Below are 27,439 nucleotides of genomic sequence, written 5' to 3' on the forward strand. Positions count from 1 at the left end.
ACTGTAAATAAATCATAGGTGGGGATTGTTGACTTGCCAGGCAACTAGGCAATTTGACTGGTTAAAAGAATGTTCATTTTAGCTGTACATGAGTTATACAGAGTGAGTATTAATGACTTGTCTTTAGGTATTACCTGCTTTGCAAAAATATGAGCCATATGAGCTACATATGAGCAATATGAGCTACAGTAGAATTATATCACCAAATCTGAGTAGTTACACCTGCTCCCATTGATTTCCACCTCACTTGGAGCCTTTTCATTCTTTGTTTCAAAACATTCAAACCTCCAGATGTTTAAAACACATTGTAAGGCAAATTAAGTGGGAGAGATGCATTAGGGGAAGTGTCTGCAGCAGGAGTCATTCTTCTTTTTAGCATCCTGGACCCAGAAATGAGCAAGAGAGGCTCTAGTTTTCCCCTCCCAGGCTAGCAGAATGGGACACCAAGCCCAGTGGCTTCTCTGTGTCATGGATCCTCAGGAGAAGTTTTGCAGAAGAAACAGTCCCACTGGAGGCTCTTGGCTGACAGAGTGGAAACAAAACCAAGAACCTCCAAATAACTTTCTGCCACTTTCGTTCTGCTTTACCTGACTTGTGTGTTAGTAACTTCAATGAAAAGTGACTGAGAATGTTAATCTAAGAAATTAATAACTACATTTCTCTCTGTAGCCTGTGCTCATGTTTGTTATTTTGACCTGGTCAGGATAGGATTATCTCTAAGCTTGAGTGCCAAAACTTTTCTTCCTGTTTTCTCTTTACAGTCAGCTGCAGACACAAATGTAATGAGCCATTTAGGAAAGAGCTGTCAGGCTGCCAGTGTGACAGTGGGTGTAAGGAGCGTCAAGACTGCTGCTGGGATTATGAAGATACCTGCGTGGAACCAAGTATGTGCCCTGGCAGGAAGATTGGTAGAGATATTTTCTGCATGATAGTAATAGGAAAAGGATACATTTTCTTGTTTATACAGATATACAGAAAGTCTTGAGGCCATTAAAAAAAAAAAAAGAAAAAAGACTACTTGTGTCCTATAACAACTTCAGGAGTGAAGAGGACAGTAATGTTGGTGCTGCATTCAGATCTTTAGAAGGCTTAAGGTTAGACAGTACAGGAAATCTTGTGTGACTTTCTCAGATGGTATCACCATATTCTGGCGAAGCAGATGCATGGTTTTTAGGTAAAAGTGCTCATTCAAGTAATTTTGTGGGTTTCACACATCCCAATAGAGCACAATGCAACACAACAGAGCACAGCCCAACATAGTAAAAGCAGCCTCCTTCACAGAAAACCAGAGCATTTGCAGGGCATATTCGCTGGTCAAGATAAAATTATGAATTGATGTGAGTGGAACGGTTTTCTTCGGCCAGTGGACCGAATCATGCCTGTGTGCCACCACTTCCTGTATTTTCAAAAAATAATGAGCATTTCCCATAAGGTGTGTTCACAATGCGTGCAGTACATGATGTTCCCCAGAGTGAGATTATTGGCATCAGAAGGTTACAGTGTTCTTCCAGGAAATATGTCCGTTTCTACATCATGTCCAGATTCCTTTATATCCTCTTTATAGTCTTTATATCCTCTTGACAGCTCCTTGGAGTTTTCTTCATCCATGTTGCTTCCTGCCTGCTTCGGCCATTAGATTGTTTTCGGCTCAGCATTGTACATAAGAGCAGGAAAAAGGTTCTCTTTGCTCCCTTTTCTGTTTTGCTAAAGGAGTAGGTATGGTTTTCTCCACTTCTTCTGGAACGGTGACTGGCATTGAGCCAGATGAGCTTGAGAATGTCTTTCTAAACAAAATTATTCCATGCTTCTGTGTTACCATTCAGTGGAAGCAAAAGTAGGCTTTATGTGTTGAATGAAATGTTGGGTTTTCCTTTCAGATAAAAACTACTAAAGTACTAAACTACTGAAGTAGGACATGAAAATAATAGTTTAACAGGAACATTTTTTCTTTATCTATCTGGAGCATTTCAGCTTAAAAGCATTAACTTAAGCTTCTGTCAAGTGAACTATAGTATTTTTTCTTCTGATAATTTTTTAGCACAATCTTGGAGATGCACTAATTTCCGTTGTGGTGAGACACGGTTGGCTGGAAGTTATTGCTCTTGTTCTGATGACTGTCTGCAAAAAAAAGACTGTTGCGTAGACTACAAAAGTGTTTGCAAAGGTAAATTAAAAGTTGATGTGATATTAAGTGGATATTTAAATTAGTGAAGATTAGGAACGATGCTTAGATTCTTATCTGTATAATGAAGTTTTAGAAAATTAATAGGTTTTGAGGGAAGCTTTTGTTTTTTTTTAGTGGGAAAGAAAATTTCCAGAGAAAAATGTGTGACATGTGAGACAGGCACAATGATTTTAATATTGCAGCAGTATACATTTTATTTTATTTTCAAAAAGATGGAATAATGGTTCCTACTACAAATGCCATGCACTTCCAAGAACATATTACCATCATGATCTTCCCTAATTTAAACTTTCCGATCCATTCTATTATAAACTCATTTTCAGATTGTGTTTCATTATTGAATCTGCAGTTTATGAATATTAAACATATAGTGTAAAGAGATCAAACTATGAGCCGAAGGAAACATTTGCTATATTGTACATGTTGGGCACTCCCTGAGTGAAATCACAGATTGTTGTCCCAAAGGTGTTTTTCTTTTGCTGACAGTAGTAGTTCTTTTCTGCTTTTACAGAACCTCTGGCTTTACCGCTGCTGCTTCCTTCCTGAGAAAAGGCACAAAGTAAATAGAAAGAGATATGTAACATCAGTACTGATTTAAAGCAATTATTTTATTTAAGTCTTCATTACTAAAAATGCTCCAGTAAAAAATGAAAAATGTATTGAACAGGAAAAACAATGTTAAACAGAGACCTGCCAATCATCTCCAAATACACTGGAGTAGCTACCAAAAAAAAGAAGGCAATAATACATTGTGGACAGGACACAGTTTAAATGTATTTCATTCAAAGATAGGTCAAACCTACACTAAACTTTCAGAGTCATGTTTTCCCCTGTTTTATATTCTGATTGTTTGCATAACATGTGTTTTGTTTCTATTTTTGAAAGTATTAAACCTTTCAATATTTTTTGGGCTGATAGGTTGCACTAAACTGAGTTGTTTTTAGCCCTACTTTTCTATCATTTTGTATTAAAGCTGAAGGAGTATCAAGAAGATCCCTAAAAAGTGCAGTTAAGAAACTTTTGTTGTTTACATTAAATTTTAATTCTGACTCCTCTTTTTTTTTTTTTTTTTTTTTTTTGTCTTTTTCAGGTGAAACACCTTGGGTGGAAGAACCATGTGTATCACTTGAAACTCCTCAGTGTCCAGATGGGTAGGATAAAAGCATTTTGCCTTAACAGAAAAAAAAAAAAAAAAAAAAGAAAGAAAAAAAAGATAGTCTGAAAAACCCCCCTGAGCTGAGCTCTCCATGAGATTTCACATGTATCGAGAGTTAGCTTCTTGCCCTGGGAAATATTCCCTTCATATAGATTATGTCTACCATAAACTTTGCTTTATAAAACTTGTATTGTTTTGTTGTACATTTATGTTTAGAGGAGAATAAAGGAGTTCAAATCCAGACTGAAGGCAGTTTACAAAGAGCTGGAAAAATATTTAAAGTTAATTCAATGTTCAAGTATCATAAACTGTTTATAGTTCTTTTTTGTATCATCAGCATAGTAACTCTGATAACTTAGGTCAATTACCTTGCAAAAGCTTATGCAAGCTTTATTAACTATTAGAATTTATGATTGCAATTCTTTGTCTAAGTAACAGGTTTCTTTTTAATCTGAAGTTACATCAGGAAAGAAAGATTAGCTAAAAAGAGCTTCTAAAAGACTGGAGGCATAAGGAGCCATGAAAGCAGCCAGAGAGCTGCAAAACCTGAACACTGAAGTTCTGGTGTTGGTAGATATTTTGCTGTCTGTGCAGTATCATGAAATTATAAATAGTGACTAGGCAGAAATACTCCTTAAAAGTTGTTCTCAAAGTGTGATGGATTCCTTTCTGGTGCAGCTTTGTTATCTGTGATATGAAACATTATGTTGTCTATTTTACTGCCAATGTAGCCTCATTTATAGCAAAGATACCTTTAGCAGTATGGTCTCTTTCCAAAGTTCGCAGGTTCTTGCATGCATCTGCCAACATAAATATAAAAATAGACTTGGGTTAACTTAGGTTGACAGATAACTTGCTGAGTTAACGCAGATTGATAGTCTAAGGCTTCGAAACTGGTGGGTGAGTGCCCATTCTCTGAAACAGCATTGCTATATAAAGCTGTGTTTAGTTTCAGATTCAAATCAGGGATCTGTTTTATACACATTGTTTTTAAAGGGCTCGATGCTGGTGTACTTCTTCAGTGCTTTTGGAAGATCCCTGTTCATGAGAAACCAACCAGGATGGTGATTGTTGCCTCATGTGAACATACAATGATTTTGTGTAGTAGTCACTCCAAGTCACTCCAGCATTACCCTGAAACAATGTGTAGCATCAGTTTTTAGTACCTGCATTGAATGAATTGTTGTTCTGTCCTGAAGTTTTCTATGTTTATGGAGCAAATCCTTCCTATAAATTACAAATATATTTTTTAAATTATTGTTTACATAATATTTATAATAGGTTAGCACAAACCTGACATTGTAAAGAGACTTCATTCCTCAGTATTGAGGAACATAACTCCCAGCTGGGTGTTTACTCTATTTTGAAAGTCCTTGACAGTTGCACCTAAAGAGATGGTATTCAGCCCATTAATCTGTACAGAAGGATGTTGACTGTTCACAGAAGTACATCCTCTGCGCTTGAATTTGGATGCTATTTTGTATTTCAGTTTGAATGTTTGTAATTAAAAGACAATCAAAACACAATTTCTTTTCCTGGATTTTAAATATAGTGAATATTTTGTATTTTATAGCTGTAGTAGTTTTGTCAGGAGGTTTGTGTATTTTCTTTCAAAATTGAACTGTTTATTTATCACACTGTTTATTTATTTCACTCATGGGAAGTGTGGATCCTGTTTTTAAAAGGAGAATTCTTAATGTTGTTCAAGTTTTCCCCAAAAGTCACTAACCCTCCAAACTCCCTTTTGATAACAAACTCATGTTTCCTTGCAGGTTTGATCTGTCACCACTTATCCTTTTCTCAATGGATGGTTTCAGAGCAGAGTATTTGCAAACTTGGAGTTCTTTACTGCCAAATATTGAGAAACTTCGTAAGTTACCAAGACTTCTTTGATTATTTCTTTAAAAGACTTGCCCAGTCCTTTTTCTTTCTATGTCATACACATGACTTTCCCAACAGTAAAAAAAAAGCCCTTATCAGGTCTCCCTTTCTCCCTCTCCCCTATATCTTGTGCATACTTTAGAATTAGTTCTTGTATTTGAGTGTGCAGCATGAATGGTTTTCATAATAAGGTCCCTAATACTAGTCTGCAGCCTTTTAATAAACAAATATAGCAAAATGTGTATTCAAATACAGTTTAAGGGTGAAAAAAATCCAGAGGATGAATGCATTTTCCATTCTTCATTAAAAAACTGTAACTGAGAATGAGACCATTATAAAATTATGATATTAATGGAAAATAGATTAGATTACTAGGAAATGCCAGTCAGACGTGCCCTTTTTCAAGTTAGATATTTTAGCCTGTGGAAGAGGAACTGCATATTTAAAAGTATAGCAGCGAATATTAATACACTAGGCTGAAACTCTATGCAGTTTTTATATATTTCATAACTTAATACAATGATGTAATTGTAATTAGGTTGAAGTAACTATTTCCTACTACTTCTGAATGCTGGGAAAAGGAGCAAGTTGAAGACCTTTAGCCTGCTGCTGTAGTGAGCTTGCAAAAATTAGACCCATTAGTGGAGGCTTCTCATTAAAATTCCTGCGTATTTTAGAGCTCAGCTCTCAAGATACTTATTTCTTTCCTAGTAACTCCATAAATTAATTGTCCAGAAAAATGTTGTAGCATTTTCAGTACAGCAAATTAAAATAATTGTTACAGAAAGTGATTGGAACTCTTTTACCACTCAAGACAAATGCATAAACCAATTCTGATGATTTTGTTTTTCTGCATTTGTCCATTATTCAGCGCTTCCTTACACACTTTTATAAACTTTTTTTTTCTCTGTACTTCATTGCAGTGGTTTTGTTGAATAATTACAGGGTTTCAATCATTTAATTGAGATTATCCAGTTAAAAACAATTTCTTTGTTTTCTTTGACTGGAGCATTGTACATCAATAATAAATTGCATTTGAGTATAAATCAAATAGATGACTACAGCTAAATAAAGAAGTGTTTCTCCACCATGCTTCCATTAGAAGCTGGTGTTGTCTTGCGGAAAAATAAATGGAATGCTGCAGTGCATTTAGATATTACAGGTCTGGTAAATACCTTAGGTTGCTGACAAGTTGTGCAATGTTTGGAGATAACGGGTAGGACACCCCTGGTGGGATTCACTCCAGGGTTGGACATCTACCTTTAGGGGCCTTCTCGGAGTGTCTGCACATTAAATGTCTGCACACCTATTGTAGACAGAGGATTTATGGTCAGTAGAGCCCATACAGTACAGCACAGAGTCTAGAGAGAAAGTCAGTTCAAACCTATAGAGAATGTCATAGGACAAATTCCATTGCCCAAACCTTGGCGTCTGTTACCTGCTGAATGCTGTTGCATACCCTGGGTGGCCTTCAGCTGCTCTCTCAGAGGGACACAGGAACTTCTCTTGATCTTGGGTCAAAACTGCGAACGTCTTAGAGATGTCTTGGGTGTCTGAAGGTGTTATCAAATGTCCCTACACTCGTGTGTTTAGGTAGTGAACTCCTTCTCATGTAGCTGGTCACCAGACAGAATCCTGCCTGGATTGCTCAGAGGTTTTAGTTTGCTTTCAGAAATACAAATGTCTCGTGACCTCATTTTTGGTGACCTGTAGTATCTGAGATCCGCTTGGGCTGGCATACTGGATGGAGGAGCAGCACCTGGAGGCCAGGCAGGATCACCAAGGATATCTCAAAGGGCCCTAAGCACCTAGGTTTAGGCACCTGATAGGGGTCCATTAACGATGATGGGAGTACAGAGACCTAGCTGGCGAGGATGCACCAGAAGCCATGTGTCTTAGTCTGGAATGAAATTTCTCCCCTAATATTACAGTGACTGTGCTTAATTCTTTTGTTTTTAAGGCCAGCTCCTAGTTTTTAATTAAAAGAAAAAAGGAAGCAAATTTATGTTAATTCCATGATCTGTTGCAGAAACATGTGGCACGCATTCAAAATACATGAGAGCTGTTTACCCCACAAAAACCTTTCCAAACCACTATACTATTGTCACCGTAAGTGTGAATTTACTATTTTTGCTTTTCGTTATCTAGGCAATGCAGAAAGGATGTTGTTGTGCCAAGCAGTTGGCAATCTGATCATTTTGCGGGACATGGCAAGGCAGATTATGAAGCTGAAGGAAAAAAAGAGATGCTGAGGCAGTGCGTTCAGTAGTCTAGAGGGAAAGGGGCATAGGGTCTATGTGCTTACGTTTGTCCTCTATAATTCTGGTCTGTCAACAGGTTATTTCTAGCTTTAGTCACTAACTGGGTAAGTCTAAGTGTGGTTGAGGGCACGTGAGAGGCCACATGGGTTATGGTGGGTTTTGCTGCTAATACATAGGCACATGGCATATATGGCATTTAAAATATACCACATTTGTTTTTAATTCAAATGGGGAGAAAATAAGGAAGCTAAGGGGAAGCTGGCAGGCATGCTGAATGTCATTGAAGCAATGTGATGACCTGTGTGAGTTAGGAAAGCTAGCAGCTCTAAAAGTCATGGCAACAGTGTGCACAGCAGCATAGCTTAGCTTTCATTTAATTTTATGTATCATACTTCTTTTTTGTTGTTTATTTTTAATTTTCAGGGACTGTATCCAGAATCTCATGGTATTATTGATAACAACATGTATGATGTAAAATTCAACAAGAGTTTCTCACTTTCGGGGACTGAAAAATTCCAGCCTTATTGGTGGAATGGGCAGCCAGTAGGTGTCTTTCTCTTTACAGTATTCCGTTATGCCTAGAGTAGCTTATGTGTCATAAAACAAATAACCAAAAAACAGGCAAAATGCCAAGCTGTGTGATATGTTCTGTATATATTCTGTAATGTTCTGTAATAATGCTAAATATCCCGTTTGCTTTGTGTTATAAGCTCCATAAGAAACAATTTACTTTTTATGTAAGCAAAATAACTCCTTAAATGTTAACACTGAGACTGGAAAAAAACACAGTTAGTAAAAAGTCTTAAAATATTGTGGCTATTAAAATAGAAGTCTTATCAAAGGAAGCCACAATAAATTTTTGATGGTGTTTTACTGCCTTTTTTTCCCCCTACAATATACAAAATCGAATCTGAAAATCTACTTGCAAAATACATCCATTTAATAAAAATACACAGCGTCAAGACTGTCTGTGTCTAAAGTAGTACTTGCAAAGTCCATGAATAAAAAAGCAAGGAAAACAATAGCAAAGAACTTTATTTACAGCAAAATGAACATGTATAAAATATGGCAAAAAACCACTGAGTTTTACCTAGATTTATGATTAATTTTACACAATTACTGGGAATATCAAGCTTTAAATACAGAACAAAAATATGAAACATTATTATAGTATAACACTTAGTATGCAACTACTTGTTTTTTGTTGCTGTTGTTTCATTTGATTCAGACAGACTTGCAATAGGGCCATAGCTGCACTCTTTAAGATGGAGAGAAATATGTTCTCCTTTTTTTTTTTTTTTGTATGCTGAGAATATCCAAGGAATAGCAACATCCTGTGTTCAATGCTGCTAGTTTTTCTTCAGAATGTAAAAGTTAAATACACAGAATTGCATACAGTTGTTCACCAGCTGCATGGCAGGTGAAAAGAAAATGAAATAAAATTCCAGAGCCCAGATTTCTGATCCAACTGTGTAGTTTGACTCTGGTGATCTGAGGTCCTCTGGTGGTGTAAATGCCATAAAATCATGTGTTGTAATTTTTACCTGTAGATCTGGCTGACAGCAATGTACCAAGATTTGAAAGCTGGCACCTTCTTCTGGCCAGGCTCCGATGTCCCTATCAATGGTACATATCCCACCCTGTACACTGTATACAACAAGTAAGTTCTTATAGTGCTTGTAGTAAATTCCTGTAAGTTACTCCAAAAAATCCCAATTGCCTTATGATAGCTGATGGAAATGAATGACTACATTTTTCAATGACAGTTGGAGAGACAAATGTCATCTAAAACTGCCTATTTTTTCATGGAGCTACCATTAATAGCTGAAATTTTCAAAATCATTTAGGGGATTCACATTGAGGAAGTCAAAGGGCACTATATATTCCCTTTTCTTTTCAGACAGTTTTGAAACTTCATCCAAATACAAACCATTAATTTCCCTATCAGAAGTCACCCTATACTTGATTAGTAACCACCTTTAAGCTATATCAAAAATAACCACATTTTCACACATAAATTTACAGACAAAATATAGCCCTTTAAAAATACCTAAAAAATAAGTTTTAAAAATAAGTTTACCTTTAAAAATACCCTTAAAAATAAGTTTTCAGGTAACCAGTACCCTGACACAACCAACCCATACAAGAGGGAAGAAACCAGTGGAACAGAGGACTCTGGATAGGGAAGGTACAGGAGGAAGATGGGCAGGGTGAATTCCCTATGGTATTGCTGGCAGATATGATGACAAACACACTGCTCCTGAATCACAGTCCCACTCACAGTTCTCAATGTTTTAACCAGTAAATTCACATGTGAAAAGATAGCAATTACCTTCACATTATTTTTTTTTCTTACGGAAGGCATTGTTATTAGCATACTATTCCTTAATTTGCAGTCACCTCAGTCATTCTTTCTTATTTCTCTTAATTCCTCTGTACATTTACAAAGCTCACAACTTGCAAGTATATCTCGAACATTTCTGTTTGCAGGATCAAGATCTGACTTATTTGCCATTAGAAATGTGTTGCGTTCAAACAAAAAATGAGAATAAAAATCATTACTGGTGTCTTATTGTGATACAGTATTCTTGACATCCAAACCTTTGATTTTGATGTATTTCTAGGGAGTGGACTCTCTCTCTCTCTGTGTATTTGGATTTGGGATATTAGAAAGGCTGATCACAACACACTTGTTGACAACATTTTTTTTTTCTTTTTCCAGTTCAGTTGAATATGAACAGAGAATTTCAAGGATATTGAAATGGCTTGATAATCCCAAATCGGAGAGGTAATGCTTACTAATATCCAGCTGGTTTGTGAGAGTACAGCTTAGAATGACTTTAATGCTTAGTAACTGAAGTTTCTGTTTGTGAAACATGGAAGAGTTCTTCTCATCATCTTAAATGGTAGTCTTTTAAACTGAAGTCTGTTTTACAAGTGTAACTAATCATTTTCAGAATAGATACAAAATATAAAGAAGTGTCTGTATGTTGGGCTAGGATGTGCTGTTGTAAAACATTTTTAATGGTCTTTTTTTGTGTTGGTGTGTGGCCTAGAGGAAACATGTAACTTTCAGCTTCTACTGTAAGTGTATAAATGGAAGAGATTATGACAGATTTATGATAAGAAATGCTAAATGTCTGAAAATAATTGCAGTAACTTTTTACATCCTGAAAAAAAGTTCAGGATGAAAAGCAGCTGTTTGCACTAGTTGTAGTGGGTTGAAGAATTACTTCATTTTCATGTGCCTGAGAATAGCAGACAAACAGAAGACTTTTAAGTCTTCTGTGTAACAAGAGAACCTTATGAACCTTGTAGTGAGCTAAGAACATAATTTATCAGTTAGTTGGCCAGTTGATCCCTGTCTGTTGCAACTGTTTAAATAAAATAATGATATATGAATAAGTATTTTTTATATATATTTAAATGGAATGAGAGTTCACCAGGCTGATCTTTGTGACAAGCAAATGAGTGAAATCTTTTTGTGATGGTTTTTTAGCAAATTCCTCATATATTTGCAGTGAGGGATGCTTTCTAGAGCCTCACCATTTAAGCAGGAAGAGGTCCTTTGGTGATAATTCTACTTGTATCTTAATAAAGAACAGCTTTATTTACTATGTGGGATCTTGAGGTTTTTCAGATGATATCTGCACACCAATTAAAGATATTGAAAACAGTTTTGGAAATTGTAGTTCCAAATAAGCCATGTCAATTACAAAACTCAGCAAGACTGGGTGATTATATTTGCTGTAAGGGTTTTTATTAAAATTTGAAGAAAATGTTTATAATTCTGTTCATATTGCATTTTATTTTTCTTTTTTTTTTAGTGAAACTGTTTGTTTGCAATTCTTTCTGCAAATTCTCATAATATTCCTTTCTTATTTTTGGCTCTAGGCCTGATTTTTACACTTTGTATATTGAAGAACCAGATTCCTCTGGGCATTCGTTTGGACCAGTTAGTAGTGGTGTAAGTAGTTGTGGTGTTTCTTCTTAAATTAATTGTCACCAGAAATAGAGATGTTCCTACTATAAAAACAGTTTTATCATGTTTTATAAATTTGGTGTTTTAATGGAAATTTTTGGATAAGGAGCACATTTGTTTTGAATGTGCTACTCTTTCTTAATAAAATATATTTTAAAGATCAAATTTTCTTAGGTAATAGAAAAAATAGCGTGATTCTTTTTTTAAGCTAGTGTAGCATACGCTGTTGTAAATTAGTGGGATTATGCATATGTGTTTTGTAGTGGTGATGGTAAATTGCGTTGCCTCAGGAAAAAAAAAAGCAGCAATATTAGGAACTTGAAAGCTCAGTTGGTGCTTGCATTTAGGTTACATCTTGTTTATCTCACAGGTAATCAAAGCTTTGCAGCGAGCTGATCAAGCCCTGGGAATGCTAATGGAGGGACTTAAACAGAGAAATCTGCACCACTGTGTAAATGTCATTCTTTTAGCTGATCACGGTAATGTATATAGTTCAGTTTTTCAACACAAGTTTCACTGAGTCATTTTCTTCCTTGTATAGTAGGTGTGCTTACTGTTTTTAATCCATTTTATAATCTGCGTTGTCTTCCTTGCCATTGTATGTAATAAAATAACTCTTTGCATTTTTCTTAGGGATGGAGAGGACATACTGCACCCAATTAGAATACATAGCTGACTACTTAAAGCAGACTAGTTTCTACATATATGCTGGGCCTGCAGCTCGCATCCGTGCGTACAGCGTCCCAAAGGACTATTTCACTTGTAAGTGTGGGCAAGTCTTGAAACTGCATGAAGAACGTAACAGAAAGCAAATAAATAAGGGAGATGATGGATGATCAGTACTAATCAGGACGGTGAACAGCTGTCTGTTTCACCTAACCAGACTAGAACACTCATGGAAACATTTTTTTTTTTTGCAAGAATGACCCTTTTAGATCAGTCTGAAAGAGGGAAAAGCTAGCTGCAGAGGTTGATTTGCATTGTCTTGGCAGGAGGAAACATGAAATGCAGATAGTTTTGTAGTTTTGAAATGGGACTTCAGATTTTTGGTAAGTGCACTGCTCTTCACAGATATCTTGTGCAGCACTAGGAGAGGTGCTCAAGTCTTTTGCAGCAGTGACTGTTTCTAACTGTGTGTGTACAGTTATAGGATCTGAATGACAGCACAGTGGGATCTGAGTCTTGGTTGAGCTCTCTGCCTAGTGTCATAAGAGAACATAAAATTAATGCCATGTGAACTGACTCTGGATCAGAATAGAAACAGTGCTACCATCCTCAAAAAATCAAAATCAAAACCAATCAAAACCAAACAAAACCCCGCAAAAAAACCGTCAGTTTTCTGTATCAGGATGAGTTGAGGTAAGACTATGAAAGTGATTTTTTTAAGGGGGATAGAATTAATGAAGATTATCTAGAATATATAGTTTTTGAGGATCACAAGGAGGATGTTACTGTACTTTATTTTTGTATTTATCTTTTCTAATCGTACGTCTATTTGCAAGCACAACATTTATACAATATGAAACAGACTTTCATTGCCTTAGGGAGTGGACAGTCTAAGTCAGACAGGAACAGAGTAACAAGATATTCTGAGCAGTTCCAGAAAAGAGAATAATGATGTTTGGCATGTGTTTTAATCATAGTATAATTGTTGACTCATTTCCTCTGACAGTCTTACTCTCTCTGAAGGAATTTTCCTTTAGTAAATTGCCCAGATTTGTTTTTTAGAAAGCAAATGTCAAAAGGTTAAAGTTACTCTTCTAATATGTGGAAGGTAAAGGCAAGAAGGCAGACTGGGTTTTCTCTGTGACTGCTGCCGTAAGTGGAATACAAGACAAATGGACCAGATCTGCTTCAGTGTAAAAATATATATATTTCAAAGAGAAGTTATGGAGGAGAAGAAAAATTCATTTTGATGATTTGTCACCTTTAGGCACTCATCACCATGGCAGTTTTCCACAATCTGTCTTGATGTGCACCAAGCTAAAGATGTTATAAGTTACCAGCTACTTCTATTGGGTATCATACTTACAAGCAATTTCCCTTGGAAATATCATTTTGCTGCTTGGTGATCATAATCTTCACAGCCTGTTAAGAGAAATACTCAGTTCTACAGAAGGAAACATGTTGACACTTCTCATGAATCTTTGCACCTTTAATCATTTGAATGTATGTTAATTTTTCTTTTTCTTTTTTTAACAGTTGATTCAGAAGGAATTGTTAAAAACCTTACAGTGAGTAAATATTTTAATAGTTTCTCTTCTTAGTTTCTTTGAATAGTCATATGATCAAAAAGTGAACAGAAAAGATCAGAAAGAGCATCAAAAGATTCCCCTCCCTCTCCCCCCCAAAAAAGATCAAGATCAAAAACATTTTATGAAAAACTGAAACTATGGTGACAGATTTGATGGTTTATTGATAGGGCCTATCTTCCTTATGCAAGAGCATGTGATCCAGAGATGCTTTAGATAGTAGAGACCCTACAAGCTCTGGACCACAAGCACTGCACCCAGGCTAAAGCAATTTTCCACACAGCAGATAATGACATTGTCAAGCACATAGCCACAGGGCGTTATAGAGACTGGGAGGATAAGTAGAAACAGGGTATTAGACAAATTAGTGAAGGACAAGTTTGTAAGGGCTATCAATATGACCCACAAGAAAATTCTGACTTAGGGAATCCCTGAAGCCTACAGGAATGTGAATGGGTGCAAAAAAAAAAAAAAAAGGCCCATTCTGTACTAGGCTTGTTTTTTTTATAGTTTTCCAAAGAATCTGATGCTGGCAGCTGTTGGAAACAGAGTGATGGGCAAAACGGCCTTTGGCATGATGCAGTATGGATGTTTTCAGGATCTTTTTTCAGATGGGGCTTGGGTACTTGGGTACTTGGGTACCCGGCAATACTTTTGGATGCTAATCCACCTCCCCTGCTTCTTGCCCCGTACTGGAAGTTCTGCTGGAGCTTGCAGCGTGGATGAACCACCTCAGAGCAGGGCCAAGCGTGGCTGGGTCCCCAGGGTACCCCACTGTGCCTTGTGGTTCCTGCTGTCACAGCTGAGCTCCGCAGTAGGGGCAAAGCCAAGGGAGACCAAGCCTGTTTTTTTTGTAGGGAAAGGAGGTAAAAGGCCTTTTTTTTCTCTGTGTTTTTAAGGATAGATAATTCACTATCTTTATAGTGTTTTAAATCTGCCTTAATATGTGTGCGATGAACACGAAGGTCAAACTATCATACTTATAGGAAGCTTGGCTGTACTTCTTTACATTTATAGTTTACAGTGAGTTAAAAGTGAAATTAGATTTGTATCCTTGTGTTGTCACAGTTTCCCCTTCTTTCATTTACTGCCAGGTCATTTTCCATTCTGACTAGTCCTAGGCCAAGCAGGAGACAGATGTTCTATTATTTTTAGAATGAATATTCATAACTTGGATTCCATTTCAAGTTGGTCTTAGCTGAGGATATTTCTAATAAATCACCACTAGAGGTCTTCCCATAATCTGGTGAAAAACTTTGTTGTGCAATACCACATGTAGGTTTTGCTATATAAAATCTAAAGAGCAGTGCACATTCTTGTATAAATTGTTCCTGATTCTTAATACTTAAGAACACATCATTTATTCACCACAGTCTTATAATCCACAGCTGAGAAGTTTAGGGTACTTCCAATTGGTGGGAATAGAAGAAAGAGACTTGTCAGTGTTCAGCTTTATACCCCGTTGTACGTGCTGGAACAGTAGTGTGAGAGAAATAGCATCTCTCAAGTCCCAGTGAAACTGCAATGGCAAATAAGGAAGGGATATGACAGGTCTGCTGTATAGGAATAGCTTGGTATCTGGGCACTTTCCTTTTCTGTCCATGAGTAGTTGGAGCTTGTGTATTTTCTCTCCTTCATGTTGTTAGAAGGATGGCTTTAGGCTGAGAGCTTGTGTGCTGTATATTAATTGCTGGAATTGATAGACATACATTCATATTCCAGGATGGTGTCTTTTTTTTTTTTTTTTTTTTTTCGCTAGACTATCATTTGTGGGATGATCTCACCCCCTGGACTAAGAAATCCACTGAATCCCATTTCTCCTCTTCCTGGGTTCCTTTGGGTTTCTTTTATGATTGTCTAATGCGGCCCAATGTACCATTGGCCACTTTTGCCATAAGGGTCATGTTCATCTTGTTTTCTACCAAGGCTGCTTGCCCTTTCTCTGCCAAGCTGCTCCCCAGCTGGTGGATGCCTACCTCTACTGGTAGATGCTTTGCTTTCTTTTTAAGTGTTTTCTGCAGTACTTGATAAAAGTACAAGATACTTTTAGGAAGCCAATGTGAGCTTTAGGATATACCAAACTGATTGGATGGATGTGTACAGGCAACACTACAGATTTTCTTGCTGTTGCAAAAATCCTTAGTGAGCCAAGCCTGGTGTAACCTCAGTGCCTCCAGACCTAGCAGGGGGAATGTGGCTTCAAAAAAAAGACATGGCTGGGGGACTGCTGAGGAATAAATTCCTGGGAGCAAATGAGAACAGTCCTCAAGTCTCTTAAATCATCTTTGACACTCCCACACTTTGTAGTTCTGCTTTGCTACGCTTCCTACACTTACACATAACTGCTCCATTTTCCATTCTTGCAGTCATTTTATTATTGCTTGTCAGCAAGCTAGTACTGCCTATGATATAGAAATCCAAATTTTCTATTTTCTTTACACAGCATCTTCCTGTAAGAACTATTGAGAAATCTTCAAGTTTTTATAGTTATACTGCCATTTCTTTTCTGTGGTGCATTTCAACTATTAGCTGTTTTCTAAGGAACTGCTGATGAATTGAAAAAAAAAAAAAAAAGAAATTATCAGAGTGAGTCATTCGTGAAGTGACATCAAGATATCTGGTGACCTCTTATGCTTATACGTTTATAAGAAAGCACTCCACAGACTGAACATTTGCTGCTTCCAAGTTAAGAGATTTAGCTGCTTATAACTTTAAAGGGATTTCCAAAGGACTTTTGATAAGCAAGATGCATTTTGCTTTGTTTATTGGCTGGTAAAGTAATAGAAGATTGTAGAACACAAACTTCTAGGAAACTTTCTCTTGTAGAGCGTAAATTGATATATCAGAAGCCAGTCACATTAATAATAATTTTACTACTAAATGTCTTCCAGCCTGAGCAATATTTTGTCACAGTATTGGTACACTTACTATGTGTATTATAGCCGTATATTTTCAAACAGTTCCAAAAAGCCACTTTTCCTTCCATTGCTTCTTGGGCCAAAAATGAGATCAACTAGTAGCAGGGGCAACTGTTGGTGAATGTGTTTTGTGCCTGCAGTTTTGTCACTAAGATGTTTGTGTTGGTGTTGAATGGTGGCTTTATGGTGGGTTTACTTTCAGTGCTGAAAACAAACTCATGACTGGGCTCTTTCCTGTTTCATAGTGCAAAAGATCCATCCAGCACTTCAAACCCTACCTGACACCTAACTTGCCAAAACGTTTCCATTACACTAACAACATTCGTATTGACAAAGTACATCTTTTGGTGGATCAACAGTGGCTCGCTGTAAGGTAACATCATCTTTGGGACTGCTTCTTGTCTTTTGCATCCTTTCCTTGTCCTTTTCCCTTCCATCATGAATGCCTCATTTTGATTTTGCTTAAGACTTAGAGCATTGCAGTCCAGTATCTGTGATGAAATTCCACACTTATAAGGCCAAATCCCTTGCAATCTTAATTACGTTTTTCCAAATGAGGTAACTGCTTTGTTCTACCAATGTATGTTTTATATTAAAATGCAGATATTACATAATATAACTGAAAATGTAGTTCTTCCTCATCAGATACAGTGTTTTGAAACTTTCTGGTGGGCCTCAGTTAAAAATAGTCATTTCTTCAATTAATTTCCAAAAAGTTGATTCACTGTGCACTGAGTAGCTACCCAGGATATGTTTTATTTCTGTCCATAACGATTGCTATTATGTAAGAGAAAGGGAAATTTTCATAAAAATCAAGACTGCATGAGCAAAAAGTAGTATAATTTTATGTCACTCTATTCTTAAGACAAGATTCAGAGTCCAGTGATTCAGGATGACAATTACTAACTGGTTCTAATTATGTCACTTTTATTTACAACATATGATGCTTTCTTCTTAGAGACAACAGATACACAGGTTGTGATGGGGGCAACCATGGCTATAACAATGAATTTAAAAGTATGCAGGTAAGATACTTTTACTCAAATCTTGTGTCTTTTCATGTAGAAAATCATTATGTGCTGGATTAACCACTAGAATATAGAACACATTATAATTTTTGCAATGTGCTTTTCTTTGGTCTGTCATCCAGGCATCTAAACCATGATTGCATACTGGGTCCCCATATTCAAATTGCCTACATCAATGTGTACATGTCGAGCTTCTGTGGAATGCAGCACTGAAACTTTTCCTGGCTCACTTTTAGTCTGTGGAGCCAGATAGACTCAAGCATAATGAAGTAAATCGGATTTCAATTCCCATTATTACTTGCTTTCATTCTTTCATTCTTCTGGAGTAATGACTGAAAAATCTTCATAGCCTCTGGAAGCTCAGCTGAGCATCCAAAGGGCCTACCTAGAGAAGCTTATCTAAAGACAGGCTGCCCAGAGAGCCTGTGGAGTCTCCTTCTCTGGAGATCTTCCACACCCACCTGGATGCCACCCTGTGCCATGTGCTCTAGGTGTCCCTACTGGAGCAGAGGGGTCGGAATAGATGATCTCTACAGGTCCTTCCAACCTCAGCCAGTCTGTGATTCTGTGATGCTATGTAAAGCTTCTCTTCTCTGCTTAACTTACCCTGATGGCAGGTCCAAGGCAGGTAAAAAGTTGCGTTGTTAGAATAACCTGTATTGCAGTTTCCTCTCATTTTCACTCTAGTTACAGCGAGAATGTTTTTAGGTCTTGAGTTTTTAAGATAGTATTTTGTCTATGCTCTGTGATGTGAAACTTTAAATGAGCTCATACCACTAATAATCCTGTATTCTGTACCTGGTATATTTTACTTACAGGAATCAACTTCAGCTGAATCTCCACATCTATATTATAACCATATGCCAGTAAACTGCTCAGGACATTCCTGAATGTTTACATGGCAAAAGCAAGTAAAAATTCGTGTTAAACCACGGAAATATTAATCATAGTGAATCTTATCCTGATGTCACAATGACTAAGGAAAAATAATTATTTATAAAAAAAGATGTGTTCATAAGAAAAGATAACATATCTTTGTGTCTAGTGATGTTTTTAAAAATATATTAAAATTTCTTCTCTTATATGAAGACATATGAATATTATGTTAGAGCAGATCATTCTCCTGCTTAGTCATATTTCCTGTATCTTGTAGCAGGCAGCTCAGCAGCTTATAATGTGGTAGAAACTAGTTCAAGCCTGGAACTGTTCTGCTGTTCTACTTTCAGACGCAAGGAAGGGCCACCCAGCACTATATTTTACCACTGGTGGTACTAACTCAGGTCCCTGCTAAACTTGGGATAGGTCTTCCCAGCATTTTGCTCTCTGTGATAGCCATGGCAGCAATAGCCATGGTTATAGGCTCCCATGCTTCCTAAAGACCTCTGAAAATGTGACTCACATTTTAAAAAAATAAGCCCTGTTATATTCCTGGGTTGGTATTAGACTTTAAGTAGGATCTGTGTCATAATTTAATATTTGTTAAAATGGTATTACTTTTACCAGCTCTTGCAATGAAAATATAAAAAGTATGAATTTGAAACACAGCAAACAATAATTTCTATAATTATGCACAGGAATACTAAAGAAAAAAAAACAGATTTCATATATAGTTCTAACTAACCTGAGAAATATTTTATGTTTTGCACTCTTCTTCAGATAATATATAATGAGCAAAATTTGCCTTCTTTATCAGATGAATGCTGTATTTTAACTTTGATGATTTGTGAAAAGCCGTATTTTGGTCCCTGGTTCTTTGAAATCTCACTTATTTGTTTTTGAATTTTCCTTACTTTAGATAACAACTTTTTTTTTATTATTATTGCAATCTAGGCTATATTCCTAGGATATGGCCCAGGCTTTAAAGAGAAAACAGAAGTGGATCCCTTTGAAAATATAGAAGTTTACAACCTAATGTGTGGTGAGTAGTGTTTTCAAACACTAGTGTTGTGGGAGCAAATGAAGAACAACTAAAACTTCAGTAAATTCGTTCAGAGGCTAAGCTTCCCACACAAAGCGCTTCATCGGAATTCCTGCTGCAGTCTAGCTTTCTGCATAGTGTTCAAAGATGAACTACCAGAAATTGCTCTGATTTCAAGGTTGTTGCTTGGCTGCAGAAGGAGTCTGATGAAGAAGCAGCGAGGAAAGTGTTTCTGCCACATGGACTTGCTGTTGAAACACTGCCTGTGGGATCATTTTAGGACAAAAACCTGTAGAGCCTTAAAACTGTTGCTCAGAACTTGAGCTGCACCACTGCAGTTGTACTGAGCAGTATGGAGATATGTGCCTTAAAGCTTTGCACAAAAATGCAATATGCTAGCATGCTTCATGATATGAAACCTTCATCTCCTGCAATCACACCTGTGTAACTTCATAACTGCATAAAACCGCCTAGACTTCTTTATGGTATAGCTCTGTATAAAGCTGGTTTTACATTACTCAGATGCATAGATTACCAAATCTTGATGTGTTGGGACCTTCATACCTCTAAGACTGCACATTGTTGGTAGCTACCATAATAGTTTAGATAATTCAATAAACTGTTTTGTTTTTTCTGTTTAGAATAAATGCATAGGAGCTGCATAAAAAAGGAAAGATAATGTCTTTTAAAAATGCCATTTTAGTTGTAATGTATCTTTACGAACTGTTTAAATCTTTTTCTATTCAATTTCCAAATTTCAAAAATGTTCCAATAGATCTGCTGCATATTACACCAGCACCGAATAATGGAACACATGGCAGCTTAAACCACCTTTTGAAAAAACCTTTTTACAATCCTTTACATGCCGAAGAAGAGTCAGCTCCTTCTTCATGTCCAGTTGTCAATCTGAATTCTCCAAGCGATTTAGGATGCACATGCAATGGAGTAAGTGGGGTCTTCTTGGATCTTTTAACCATCTTTGTCAAGTGTTTTCTCTTTTCCTTGATTATTCTAAACCGGAGATTCCCATGAATGCTTCTCTAAAATTTTGCAGGTATCAAACGTTTCAGAACTAAACAAGAGGTTAAATCTCACCACAGAAGAAAGTAAGTAGTAAGAAGTGAATGGGACAGCAATCGTTTTCAATCTATGCGTGTTTAAGGTTCTGTGTTACTAGATTCACTGAGAATTGCAATTTAAAGTGAAGTAGGCAAGTCAATTAAAAGGCATTATTTTTATCTAGCATCTCTTTAAAAGATGCTAATGGATACTTTTATAAGAAAATTTCTGCACAGGAACTGGATCCAAATCTCATTAAAATCTTGAGAAGAAATGCACCAGTTTCACTGGACTTTGGATCCAGCCTGAGCACTTCTGGACTGTGCCATACCTGTTGTTCCCCACCTGGCAAACAACAGTTTGACTTTCTCTGGTCACAAGCTCCCGTAGATATTTCTGTGTGCTTTTTTTTAATGTGGGTGGAGGGTGGCATTTTTTGTAGTTTTAGGAAGCGTTATAGTGCTTCCTAGCCAACTAAGACTTAATTTTCAATCCACTGACAAAGTAACTTCAAAAGAATTATATCAAAATGCAATTGCAAATAATTGGGAATTTGTGTGTCTTGTGTCATACTATATTGATTTCAGCACATTAAAAATAACATGGAAGCTTTTTCTACATTTTTATTCCACTCAGAAGCAAAAATCTTAAATAAACACATGCTCATGTTTAGTGTCAATTTCTATTTGTGTATATATTTACACTTTACCTCTCCTTGCTTAAACATTTGGGCCATCAAAAATGCTCTAGAAGAGCTCATCAATTCTTTAAATTCTAGTAAAGGAGACAAACTCCCATAATTTGCCATATGGGAGACCCAGAGTTCTTCAGAAGGAAAACACCTACTGCCTGCTTTCTCATCATGGGTATGTGAGTGGATACAGTTACAACATCTGGATGCCACTGTGGACTGCATACACTGTGAATAACCAGGTAGGTTATGAGTTACCTATACCATTCTTAAACATGTAATATAATGGATTGGATGTGTGGTTTGTTCACCGGGAATTCTGTTTATAGATTAATAGGTGTCATGTGACTCAGACTTCTTTTTTTCTGAATAGGAAAAAAACTATCTTTGGTATCTTTTAAAATTCAAATATTCTATTTTTTTTTCTAAAAAAAAGGAGGAAAAGGCCCTCTGTTAGGGATGCAAAAGACATAAAAGAACAGAGCTCCTGTTAAGCTGTTTCTGTTAAGGCTGTTTTGTAAGTTGGTAAGCTGTCAACATAGTGCTCCAACTTGCCTGTCAATTGCTAAGGAAAATCAAGCTATGTTTTCCAAAGCCAGAAGCTTTTAAGTTTTCCTGTAAATACTATGATTTTTTTCCCAGCAGTAAACCTTGCAAATATATACCGTCCTTCAAGACAGTTTGTACTAATTCATGTTTCTGTACATTCTGTTTATTTTCTCACTATTACGTTATAAAATTTCGGAATGATATAATCATAGCTGAAAGATCAGAGAGTTCAAGGATATGTAAATTTTTTTGAGATTCCCAGGGTCAGTAAACTAATGGACATTAACAAACTTGCTTCTTCCTATAATTTGACTTATTTTTCATAAATTTCCCTAGGGAAATACCTTCTACACTGTTTTTCCTTTCTAAAGAGAAATGTATTTTTATGTCCATATTTTTCATGTTCTTAACATTGTAAGACACCATTTTATAACAGTACTAATATGGAAAAATTATTCTAATCAAAATATTTGCTGTTAGAATGTTAGTATAGAAAGTTTCTTTCTAAAATAATTGTTTTTTAAATTATATAGCATTCAAGAGAGAAAGCTTCATAAGTTATGAAAATAGTGGCAGGACGAAGAACTAAAGCCACTGTCTTTATAAGTTTTGTGGGAATGACAGAAGCTTGAAATTTCTGCAAAATTGTTAATGCATCCTAGGTTGCTTCTGTTGTGGATAAAGCCTGTGTGATGGATGACTTCATGACTTCTAAGCTGAGATAATTCCTGATAAGTGGGTAGCTGCCCACTACAGAAAGGGATCAAACTGTAAAAGTAGTGATAAAGGCTTGAATTTTGCTGGCTTTGTGTGTACATTTTAAAACTAGGCTGGCTGATCAAGGCAATGCAAGATTATTGATTGCATCTGCTTGTGATGTTATAATCAGGGATAGTGGGGATACCCACTAAGATTGAAAGACATTTATTTTCCCCATCTGACAGGGTGGGAGGCAGATTTTCTTGCAAAAAGTTAACAACTACGTCTGCCAGTGGAATTCAAAATTCCACGCTTGTGGAATTTAAAACTGGTTTGCTATCTATAGTAGCTTGTGAACAAAGAAGTGTCACTTTGTACACTTGAACTGCAGTTTCATTTGCTTTTCTAAGCTTTCAACATTTTGTTCTGTTTATGCATATGGAGCATTTTTATGGTTAAAGAAAATTACATGTAAGAATTTCTAACTTTAGTATAAAAATGTAAATTAACTTAGCTTTTGAAACTCATTCATAAGTAGTCTAATCTGTACTGCAGTGGGACAAAAACAGCAATGAGACTTGTCTAAATCACTGAGATTTTTGGAACTAAAACTCAGTGCATTTGGGTTATGGGAATTTTGTTTTTTGTGGTTCGTTATTTTTTCTTCTTGATTACCAAAAAAGATTCCTGGAAGTGGCTGAAGTTGACATGACAGACAACAGCAGCTGCTTCAATTCTGTCATGTAGTGCAAATAACTCACATTTCTTGACATTAATTACCAGCTGTTAAAAAGAAATCTGCATCAGAAAACATAATGCATGATGTGGTAGTTGTTAGCTATCTTCTTTAGAAGACATTGTGGTTTTGTAATCAGAAAGACAAGGAACCAATGGCTAAAGATGTTGAGCATGTGCTGAAATTTGTTGTCTGATTCTAAAGTCTTGAGACATAGCAGTTATCAGTGTCAAGGTCCCATTTCTTAATCATCATTTTCAACAGCTTATTTGAGATTTTTTTCTTCTATCCTTTTCAGTATATTATCTTTTTAAAAATAGCTTATTCCTCTCTTTTGAGGAAAAGAAATGAGTAGGTCATTCCAGAGAGAGTGTGTTAGTGTATGGACCATTAGTGATATGGTTTGCATTCTTGGGTTGCATTAACTGTTGAACTGATGGTACTAAAAGGGGCACATAGATATGGCCATGCTCAGCTATTAGCAGCTTTTGATACTGTTGACTTGCTTGTAGATTCTAGAAAAAACAAGCAGAGACATTTGGAGCGGTTGCTTTCCAATAATTATGTGAGTTAGTAGGTTCATTACCAATTCTCAAGTCTTCTCCTGCGATGTCCACTGGAAACGGCTCTGAATAACCTAAATGTGTGAGCGTTTTTTGAAAATGTAAATATTAATTCCATTAATATGTAACTTGAACATAATACGGGCATATAGAAACTCTCATAAAAGTTAGTAAAGAAAGTAAATTAAACAGTACGAAAAGGCATAAGGAGAATGTTAAGTGTTTTTTTCCAATTGCTTTAACCAACTAAAATAGATAATGTGCTAAAATTCTATTTAGATGTTTAACTGCTGTTTACGAAGATAAAGATCAGAATATATGTTCCAGTTTTGCCAAAGGAAAATAAATAACATTTAATGAATGTGAAAAATAAAGTTCAGCTAAACACACATACACAAAAAATATGTTCTGATGTTCTAGTATCATAAAATATGAGGTTCATAGAAACAGAGTACTATCACTAATCAGAGTCATTTTTGGCCATTTCTTAGCTAATGTGAACATAGCTCTACAGAAGTTAATGAAACAAGCCAGTAAAATATACTGAATCTCCTACATTTTTTTTTAACTCTTCAGAGGCACAGACTCGTTTTTTTGAGAGATCGTTCTCAGATCATTTATTGGCAAGGCAATGTGAAATCAAATTTCTATTTCCAGGAAGTCATGAATGAGCCAATTTTGTCACCTGTTTTGGCCCAAGGCTTTACATTTGCAACTAGAATTTTGCATGCTGCATAGGGATTTCCCTGAATTACCTAAAAACAGATGTAAAGGAAAAACCCTAAGCAGAAAACATTACTGTCCATTACTTGCATTGACCTGATTCATAATGAAAATAAGAAGATGCAGTGAAGGCCATTCTAGAAAGTTAAAACCATACAGAGCATTAAGCTGGCCACAGCCGTGGGTGTAATACTTTTTTTTCCCTTTTCACAGGAAAACACGTCTTCGCTTCCTCCCACTGTTTCAGACTGTCTGCGGGCTGATGTTAGAATCCCTGTTGCTCAGAGCCAAAATTGTTCTGACTACCCAGAAGGGCTGAACTTCACTCGTGGTTTCCTCTATCCTCCCAGTGAGTATAGTTCTTTTTATAGCCAGAGCTTAGAAAGTCTTCATCAGCTGGATGTGGGTTTATGTTTAAACATATACCCAAACACCAAAACAAACTTCTTGGGATCAGCATGTCGGGCAGAAAAAGGTTTCCAGTGTTTATAGACTGACCAAAAGCAAGACTGCTGCTGCTTTTATTTAAGTATTTTCAGTTTAGAACATTTAGGTTTTTCCCTCAAAAATGCAACAACTGGAATTTAAGAAAAATTGGTTGGAAAGATGTAAAGAAATGGAGGTGAGGGCTGTCTCTCTTCTTCTATATCTATTTCCTTATGTCAAATTGGATAGTGTCCTGGCACAAATGAATCAAATGAAAGCACATCTCATTAACACTGAATAGCCTTGAAAGGACAGTAGGTGATAAATAGTGATCTAATGATCTGATAGTTCCTTTCTAACCTAGTCCATAAACAAAAATCCTCTCTGAGATATTGCATGTGAGGAAATGTGTTGTTTATCCCTGTTTGAATCTGTCAGCATGATGAAAGAAGCCTTCAGTCCAACACAATATCCTGTAGACATGAATGTGGCTTTGTAAATGGCTTCAAGCGTTTTTGCCTTCTATCTTCCACAGACTAAAAGCACATTTAAATGTTAAGAAATGTGAAGCTGAATCAGATATACCTGCAATTCGCAGTGACATATGTTTCAAATTTGTCTTTGTGTACTTTATTAAGGTATACTTTGTTCTTTCATATGTGTGTATATAGACTTCAACTCATCTGGTCTTGAACAATATGATGCTTTACTCACCAGCAATATAGTTCCCATGTACACAGCATTCCAAGGTAAGTTCCAAGGTTTTGAATAATATATTCTGTAGTTTTTGAAATTGTTCTACACTTTATACAGTATATAGAGCAATGATCTCAAAACATGAATACCAAACATTAATAACAGTGTTTCCAAATCTTCTGAAAAATCTTTAAAGGGATCTTTCTAATTAGATGTGTGAAATCTTAAAACAGTCTCCTGTAAGTCATATTTTTCTATGTATAGTTCTGTTTGAACTTTTTGTAGGTGTACTGCTCACTTTGGAATGTTTTTCTTCATCTTATTTGCACTGTCCTAGTAGGAAATGCTAGCTACAGAATTCATAAAATGATGCCACTGGGGAAATGCCCAAGATAAATGAAGACTGCACTTTCTCTCTCCTTTTGTAAGGTCTCCCAGTAAGACAGGATGAAGTGTGCAAACAGTACTCAGATACTATGTTTGATTCATCAAGTACAAACTTAAGACCGAGAATGCTCATCTTGGAATGTTTCTCAGACAGATGTTTCTGTTTTGCAAGTGCAGTGAGCTACACTGACCGCATCCAACTTGACTCACATTCGTTAATAATCATGGATAATTTTTCTACATGTAGTCCTGTTACTACATTTAGTTAAGCCTGTGCTTATTTCCTTAGCCAAAGGATAGAGCCTGCTGAAGCTAAAAGCTGAGGGAAAAGCAATGATGTAGCTACTGCTTTTCTATGGCGTTCCTCATTTATTCACTAACTTGGCATGTAAAAAACAGAGATACCAAAAATATAAGTGTCTTGAATCTTCCGAGTAAATGAAAGAAATTATGGGAGATCCAAACAGCTTTTCAGAGAAAACTGTACAAGACATTTAAGACTTACCAGAGGTTATTTAGACCATAAAGCCAGGGTATTGATAAGGAACTCCCCCAAGCATTTGTTCTTTTTTTGCCACTATTCATCTAATCTCAATAGGTTTTGTCCTGCGATTTGTATTTATTTGGCCAGATAACATCTGTGAAATAAGTCAAATGGCACACTAATATTTGACATGAATTCTGTGGATTTAAGATTACTCTCAGATTAGTAGCTCTCAGATACTCCTTCCACAGAGCCACCATCTCAGTTTGTGCTACCTGTCACAGTTGTCAGGGCTAGCAAGTAGGCCAGAAATGAATGACTTTTTAGATCTAGAGTTGTAGGCTTCAGCTTCAGATTGAATGTACATCTCCAGGAGTGCAAGAGAGGCCTACACAAGTATAGTAGCGTCAATGGTGAATAAGAGTATGTCCCTTCTACAGAAATTTAAATAGTATGTAACAAAAAATTATTTTAGACAGTTTAGCTTGGAAACTTAATACAGGAACGTAGTCAGGGAGTGCAGAGATGCGACAAGGAAAGCTAAGGCACGTCTGGAAGGCAAGCTGGCAAGGGACGTTAAAAATAACAAAAAAAAATTCTTCAAATACATTAACAGCAAAAGGAAGATCAGGGAAAACGTGGGTCCGCTGGAGGACGGGATGGGCACCTTGGTTACAAATAACACAGAAAAAGCAGAGTTGCTCAATGCCTTCTTTGCTTCGGTGTTTACCAAGGGCAGCCCTTTAGAGCCCCAGGCCCTAGAGGCAAGAGAAGAAGCTGGTGGAGAGGAAGACTTGCCCTGGGTAGAGGAAGATTGGGTCAGAGAGCACCTAAGGAACCTCGAT

The 27,439-nt window shown here is 36.5% G+C and overlaps 1 protein-coding gene across 1 annotated transcript in view; it reads left to right on the forward strand.

Moving 5' to 3' along the window:
* Positions 1–27,439, forward strand: part of ENPP3 (ectonucleotide pyrophosphatase/phosphodiesterase 3) — a 38,929-nt gene that overhangs the window by 6,130 nt on the left and 5,360 nt on the right. Inside the window, 20 exon segments of the mRNA XM_088533863.1 lie at positions 762–884; positions 2,039–2,164; positions 3,276–3,336; positions 5,114–5,211; positions 7,252–7,331; positions 7,907–8,026; positions 9,034–9,143; positions 10,206–10,271; positions 11,378–11,450; positions 11,836–11,944; positions 12,099–12,227; positions 13,668–13,699; positions 16,881–17,008; positions 17,594–17,660; positions 19,494–19,581; positions 20,357–20,526; positions 20,636–20,687; positions 21,419–21,573; positions 24,815–24,950; positions 25,699–25,776. Of these exon segments, the coding sequence (XP_088389989.1) occupies positions 762–884; positions 2,039–2,164; positions 3,276–3,336; positions 5,114–5,211; positions 7,252–7,331; positions 7,907–8,026; positions 9,034–9,143; positions 10,206–10,271; positions 11,378–11,450; positions 11,836–11,944; positions 12,099–12,227; positions 13,668–13,699; positions 16,881–17,008; positions 17,594–17,660; positions 19,494–19,581; positions 20,357–20,526; positions 20,636–20,687; positions 21,419–21,573; positions 24,815–24,950; positions 25,699–25,776 (2,001 nt within the window).

This window comes from Tinamus guttatus, unplaced genomic scaffold (assembly GCF_059628265.1).
Source record: "Tinamus guttatus ecotype Peru unplaced genomic scaffold, ASM5962826v1 Tinamus_guttatus_pri_ptg000525l, whole genome shotgun sequence".
In the NCBI taxonomy this organism is placed as follows: Eukaryota; Metazoa; Chordata; class Aves; order Tinamiformes; family Tinamidae; genus Tinamus; species Tinamus guttatus.